The sequence below is a fragment of the Chlamydotis macqueenii genome, chromosome W (genome assembly GCF_036417535.1).
Source record: "Chlamydotis macqueenii isolate bChlMac1 chromosome W, bChlMac1.mat, whole genome shotgun sequence".
Taxonomy (NCBI): Eukaryota; Metazoa; Chordata; class Aves; order Otidiformes; family Otididae; genus Chlamydotis; species Chlamydotis macqueenii.
Window position 1 is genome coordinate 37,931,598 of NC_141592.1, and position 6,501 is coordinate 37,938,098.

Genomic DNA, 6,501 nt, shown 5'->3' on the forward strand with positions numbered 1-6,501 from the left:
CATTAAAGATAACTTCATTAATCTTTGAATATCATAGCAGCCTACTTGGAATTGCATTTGACTGAGCTTTGTTGCTGTAGATAATACAGCTCATGCACAGGTATGGATGTATGTTTTATACACTTTCAAGTACTCATTGAATGCTACCAACATATATACATTCATACACTTAAAGCTCCAGAAGATTTAGGAGATTTCTAGAAAGCAGTTCATTTTTGCTCATCCTTTGGAAGAGGTCTTCTGAAGAGAAGAATATGTGGCTCTGAAAATAAAATTGAACAAAGCATCAGCCTGTCACTCAAGTCTTGATTACAGATACTTCTTTGATTTAAAAGAGCTTGAACAACAATTGAAGCTTCCTGTCAGATAACAAGCAGACTAAGAGATCAAACCCACAGGAGGGTCTCCATGTATAGTATTTCCAGATCAACTTTGTAGTAACCATGGAATAGTCACAGATGCATGCTTTTGAAAATTTAATACCAAAAGTTGACAGTTTCATAAGCTTAAGGAAGTAAAAAAAAAAAAAAACAAAAAACCAAAAAAAAAAACCAAAAAAAACCCCACCAAACAAAAAAAACCAACAACCCACCCAACACCCCCCTCCCCCCAAAGCCAGCAGAACTGATACTAGTTCTGTCTCTACAGTGGGCTATTTGATGGGCTTTATCACTGTAACTTACTCTAATGAACTGGTGATTCTGTCCTGGTCAGGTATGTACTAACTGACAAGCATTAAAAGCCACTTTAGTTATCAATAACACAAGTTGACTGCATTAACATTGACTTAATCATAAATACCTTCAAAAAAAGCACAAAGCAATACATTCAAAGTATCAAAGGTGTCCAGATAAGACTAACACTGGAAGATTAGGCTAATTACTTCTTCTGATTCTTTGGAAGCTTGGGACTCCATGGGACTAACTGCAATTCATCTAGCACCAGTTAAATCATCATTGACAAGACTAAGAAGGTATTTAGAATGGTTGTTCTCAGTATTTTATACTTAGTGAAGTTTTAGAGCTTCACAGCCCAGTAACTGAAAAGACCCATGGCTTAAGCGTAGCTTTTAGCAGGCAGCATAGCTAGAGCTCAAGCTATAGTATAGAATTTTTTCATCGCATTGATACAGGATCTCATCTAGGTGAGCATCTATTAGTTTTTTTGTACTAGGTAGGTATGTCAATTTCATTATACAAAGATGTGCTGCTACATTAAGTTTGGGGCAGTCACTGAGATACTAACATAACTCAAGATCTCACCAAAACCTCATTTTATAGGCAGAGATAGGAACATATTCAAATCTAGTGTGTTTTGTCCGCTAAGAGGCTGCAGATACCTAGAAGGAAGGTAGCATTTTCCATGTCCAGTTCTGAGAGTGAGGAGCGAAGGCTTAGAATAAAGGATGCTTACGATGGTAAAAATAGCAGGCAGATAAAGAGGAGTCTAACCATTTAGCAGGAAACTCCAATTGGATTCTAGAGGAAAGTAATTACACACTAAGCTTCAGTTTCAAGCACCAGAGAGGTGAGATTTTAGACTCCTTTGTTCATCTTGTTTTGTTTAGCTGTGCTTACCTGGCTCATGGATCATGTAGTGAACCCAGCCAAGACTTTGCTGAACACCAAGTCGTCTCCATTCCTCTTCAGACATTAGATGAGGTTTTGGTACTTGCTTTGAAAGTTCTCTTGGCAGCATCACATGTCTATAGAAGTTTAATAATTGAACTCATATTACACACACCAACAATTGTCTTAGTGTACACTAGAAAACTTGCACAGATATATACTGAAAGATAATAAGCAAGTTCGGTTATGAATACCAAAAACCTCCAAGAAAGAAGCCTATGGTGTTAATGGATCCTAATTAGATTATGAAGCATCAGTTCAAAACAGCAACTTTAAATTCACTTTGCCTACCAGATGTTACATCTTTAATGCAACTGTACACTGAAATCTTCAACTTACTGCCTAAAACAGAAGAATCGGTCCCCTGCATGCTCTAATCACAGTACTTGTGGTACACAAGTACATTCATCATGACAATTAACTATCATATCAGCAGTTAACACAATTAGAAAAATTACAGACTTTGCACTTTTAGAAGTCACTCCTGCTAGCATCAGTTACAATCCAGAACAGACCAGTGCTACAGCATAGCTTCAAAAGAACATATAGAAGGTTACCCAGGTCCCGGCTGCTGGGGTCGAACTCTTACCAATCCAGCAGCGCTGCCCTCCACTCAGCATTATCCCCCTCTGCCACAGCCACTGCGCCAGGGAGACCCTAGCGGGCTTCACCCCCACCGCTTCCTTCAACGCCCTCTGACCGGAGCTGGCATTGTCCGTTTACTAGAGACGACTCCAGAAAGGGGACAAGGCAGACCAAAACCAGCAATCGAATCGCCCGATTCCCCCTCCTCCCCACCTCAAACAGTCTTTATCGCGAGTGCCCGTGATAAAGAGGCAAGACGACACTGCTCCTCCCCGGGAGCTTTAAGCTACCATGGCTCCGCAGAGGTGAGCTAATAACGCCGCTCCCTAGAGCTACACTCACCACCACCAGCGGGGCTTACTCTCCTGAAGTCACCTCAGAGTCCGAGAAAGAGGCACCCACCAGTCTATCATATCATATCATATCATATCATATCATATCATATCATATCATATCATATCATATATCATATCATATCATATATCATATCATATCATATCATATCTTCCCCTCCCTCAAACTGGCGACAGAGGCCCCTTTCAAGGACCTTCAGACAGCCCAGCCCAGCCCAGCCCAGCCCGACCCTCACGGTCTCACACCGATACTCGTACTGCTCGTCAAAATACTTGTCGGAATAGTAGATCTGCTTATTAGCCATAGCAAGCGGAGACAGAAACAGCACTTGCTCTTCTCACAAACTAACCACACCAATCCGTGCCCGTTTCAATTTGAATCTAATAGTTCAATGCTTATTGGTGGACTAGGCCAGCCAATGGCGTGCTGCGTGGCCGCGTCAGCGGAGATGGTTGCGTAATTCCAATGCTTGTCTTTCCACCAATCCCTGGGAGCTATGGGAGTTGATTATCTAAGAGGGTGGTGGTTGGGTTGTGTGTATGGTCGGTCTGGGCGTGAATTTTGGGCTTTACAAAGGTAAAGCTAAGCCAATCAGCCACGGTGGTAACACCTCTGTGAGAACATATTTACGAAGGGGTAAAAACTGCTGCGCAACAGCAGCTGGGAGAGAGGAGTGAGAAAATGTGAGAGAAACAACCCTGCAGACATCAAGGTCAGTGAAGAAGGAAGGGGAGGAGGTGCTCCAGGCACCGGAGCAGAGATTCCCCTGCAGCCTGTGGAGAAGACCATGGTGATGCAGATTGTCCCCCTGCAGCCCATGGAAGACCATGTCAGAGCAGATATCCACCCTGCAGCCTGTGGAGGACCCCATGCTGTATGTGGATATGCCCTGAAGGAACCTCTGACCCCATAGAGACCTGTGAAAGGCAAGGCGCTAACTGTAATATGACTTGCTTAGAAGAACAAACGCTACCTGGGACTATGAACTTTTTACCTCAGGGTCGATCTGACCTGAAGACCCAACTAAACCGACTCTTACTGCCTGAGAGCACTCCATACTAGTGATAAAACAAGAGGAGATTTTCCTTAGGAAACTAGGTGTATAACCATGGCCAGAACAGCAACCTGTGGGGCCCTGCAAGGCAGCAACAAGGCTACGAGCGGGGCTGCATGTACACAGGAAGAACGGACCGCAACGATTTGCGCGCTTGCTGACACAATGCCTCGTGCTAGGCACGGATAGGTACATGGGCGTAGGGGGTGGGTGCGTTCGCGTGCGTAGCGGGTGTACGGGCTTGCGTAGCGGGCATATATTGCGATGTGACGCAGCAGTAAATTGAGAGCTGACTCCACGGCATCCGTGTCTGTGTCTGTCTCCCCGGGATGGGATCCCGGTAGCGGGGGTCGGTTAGTTGTCGCGCGGCAACAAGTGGTGACCCCGACATGATCCGATGTGATTTGGCGGGATCTGGCGGATCGGGTTTTTTGGTGCACCAGGGCAAGCGGGGCTCGGGGTAATCCAGACCTCATAATGTCGACAGTATCCGTCAAGGAAACGGTGAAGGTTCTGAAGGTACTGGCTAAGGAGGTAGGCGGGAGTGTCTCCTCTAGCGGTACAGAGGATCTCATCCAATGGATGATACGTAAGGGGATGATCCAACAGCCTTCGCAGGTGACGGATCTGGAAATGGTAAAGAGTTGTTGTTAATGAGACCAAGGACACTGTCTAGCCTCACTATCGCCCCGCGTCCCCCTGCAGCGGCAGAAGCTAACAGCTCCCCCCACACCGCTGCTACCATTTCCAGATCCGTGCAAGTTTTCTAGTGTACACTAAGACAATTGTTGGTGTGTGTAATATGAGTTCAATTATTAAACTTCTATAGACATGTGATGCTGCCAAGAGAACTTTCAAAGCAAGTACCAAAACCTCATCTAATGTCTGAAGAGGAATGGAGACGACTTGGTGTTCAGCAAAGTCTTGGCTGGGTTCACTACATGATCCATGAGCCAGGTAAGCACAGCTAAACAAAACAAGATGAACAAAGGAGTCTAAAATCTCACCTCTCTGGTGCTTGAAACTGAAGCTTAGTGTGTAATTACTTTCCTCTAGAATCCAATTGGAGTTTCCTGCTAAATGGTTAGACTCCTCTTTATCTGCCTGCTATTTTTACCATCGTAAGCATCCTTTATTCTAAGCCTTCGCTCCTCACTCTCAGAACTGGACATGGAAAATGCTACCTTCCTTCTAGGTATCTGCAGCCTCTTAGCGGACAAAACACACTAGATTTGAATATGTTCCTATCTCTGCCTATAAAATGAGGTTTTGGTGAGATCTTGAGTTATGTTAGTATCTCAGTGACTGCCCCAAACTTAATGTAGCAGCACATCTTTGTATAATGAAATTGACATACCTACCTAGTACAAAAAAACTAATAGATGCTCACCTAGATGAGATCCTGTATCAATGCGATGAAAAAATTCTATACTATAGCTTGAGCTCTAGCTATGCTGCCTGCTAAAAGCTACGCTTAAGCCATGGGTCTTTTCAGTTACTGGGCTGTGAAGCTCTAAAACTTCACTAAGTATAAAATACTGAGAACAACCATTCTAAATACCTTCTTAGTCTTGTCAATGATGATTTAACTGGTGCTAGATGAATTGCAGTTAGTCCCATGGAGTCCCAAGCTTCCAAAGAATCAGAAGAAGTAATTAGCCTAATCTTCCAGTGTTAGTCTTATCTGGACACCTTTGATACTTTGAATGTATTGCTTTGTGCTTTTTTTGAAGGTATTTATGATTAAGTCAATGTTAATGCAGTCAACTTGTGTTATTGATAACTAAAGTGGCTTTTAATGCTTGTCAGTTAGTACATACCTGACCAGGACAGAATCACCAGTTCATTAGAGTAAGTTACAGTGATAAAGCCCATCAAATAGCCCACTGTAGAGACAGAACTAGTATCAGTTCTGCTGGCTTTGGGGGGAGGGGGGTGTTGGGTGGGTTGTTGGTTTTTTTTGTTTGGTGGGGTTTTTTTTGGTTTTTTTTTTTGGTTTTTTGTTTTTTTTTTTTTTTTACTTCCTTAAGCTTATGAAACTGTCAACTTTTGGTATTAAATTTTCAAAAGCATGCATCTGTGACTATTCCATGGTTACTACAAAGTTGATCTGGAAATACTATACATGGAGACCCTCCTGTGGGTTTGATCTCTTAGTCTGCTTGTTATCTGACAGGAAGCTTCAATTGTTGTTCAAGCTCTTTTAAATCAAAGAAGTATCTGTAATCAAGACTTGAGTGACAGGCTGATGCTTTGTTCAATTTTATTTTCAGAGCCACATATTCTTCTCTTCAGAAGACCTCTTCCAAAGGATGAGCAAAAATGAACTGCTTTCTAGAAATCTCCTAAATCTTCTGGAGCTTTAAGTGTATGAATGTATATATGTTGGTAGCATTCAATGAGTACTTGAAAGTGTATAAAACATACATCCATACCTGTGCATGAGCTGTATTATCTACAGCAACAAAGCTCAGTCAAATGCAATTCCAAGTAGGCTGCTATGATATTCAAAGATTAATGAAGTTATCTTTAATGTAATTGCCTATTTGACTTTTCATTTAATTTGTTTAATTTACGTATTGCGTGTTCTGACTAGATAATCACTTGTTACCTGTGTTCAGTAACTTTCACATTTATCTTTTCTACTAAACAGTTTAGCATGTTCAAATCCAATGGCTCCATCTGTTCAGTAGTAGGCATAAAGAAATAAACTTTTAATGCTCTATAAAACTTGAATGTCCTATTTAACCAGACAAAACTAATATTCTTGCCTAACATGAAGGGGTACCCACTTGGGGGCGGGGGGGGGGGGGGGGCGGGAATTAACTTGGCAAAGCTACTTTGTTTCTATGCAGGAATTGTTTTACCCTGCAGTCTTAA

At 42.6% G+C, this 6,501-nt stretch overlaps 2 protein-coding genes across 2 annotated transcripts; one reads left to right on the forward strand and one right to left on the reverse strand.

The window, feature by feature from the left end:
• Window positions 1-209: 209 nt before the first annotated feature.
• Window positions 210-2,871, reverse strand: LOC147596679 (cyclin-dependent kinases regulatory subunit 2-like). The gene is made up of 3 exons (XM_086769706.1): window positions 2,813-2,871; window positions 1,578-1,705; window positions 210-262 (listed from the first exon to the last, which is right to left on the reverse strand). The coding sequence occupies exons 1-3, from the start codon at window positions 2,869-2,871 to the stop codon at window positions 210-212; spliced, it is 240 nt and encodes a 79-aa protein (XP_086625832.1).
• Window positions 2,872-3,394: 523 nt separating this feature from the next.
• Window positions 3,395-5,947, forward strand: LOC147596680 (cyclin-dependent kinases regulatory subunit 2-like). The gene is made up of 3 exons (XM_086769429.1): window positions 3,395-3,441; window positions 4,451-4,578; window positions 5,895-5,947. The coding sequence occupies exons 1-3, from the start codon at window positions 3,395-3,397 to the stop codon at window positions 5,945-5,947; spliced, it is 228 nt and encodes a 75-aa protein (XP_086625555.1).
• The last annotated feature ends 554 nt before the right edge of the window (window positions 5,948-6,501 follow it).

Bases quoted from the DNA above. Each gene is read 5' to 3' on its own strand.
- LOC147596680 (XM_086769429.1), top strand. From the start codon at position 3,395: ATGTCAGAGCAGATATCCACCCTGCAGCCTGTGGAGGACCCCATGCT. The intron at 3,442-4,450 runs GTATGTGGATAT...AAACTTCTATAG, and splicing joins CCTGTGGAGGACCCCATGCT to ACATGTGATGCTGCCAAGAG. The intron at 4,579-5,894 runs GTAAGCACAGCT...TTTTATTTTCAG, and splicing joins CTACATGATCCATGAGCCAG to AGCCACATATTCTTCTCTTC.
- LOC147596679 (XM_086769706.1), bottom strand. From the start codon at position 2,871: ATGGCTAATAAGCAGATCTACTATTCCGACAAGTATTTTGACGAGCAG. The intron at 1,706-2,812 runs GTGTGAGACCGT...AAACTTCTATAG, and splicing joins GACGAGCAGTACGAGTATCG to ACATGTGATGCTGCCAAGAG. The intron at 263-1,577 runs GTAAGCACAGCT...TTTTATTTTCAG, and splicing joins CTACATGATCCATGAGCCAG to AGCCACATATTCTTCTCTTC.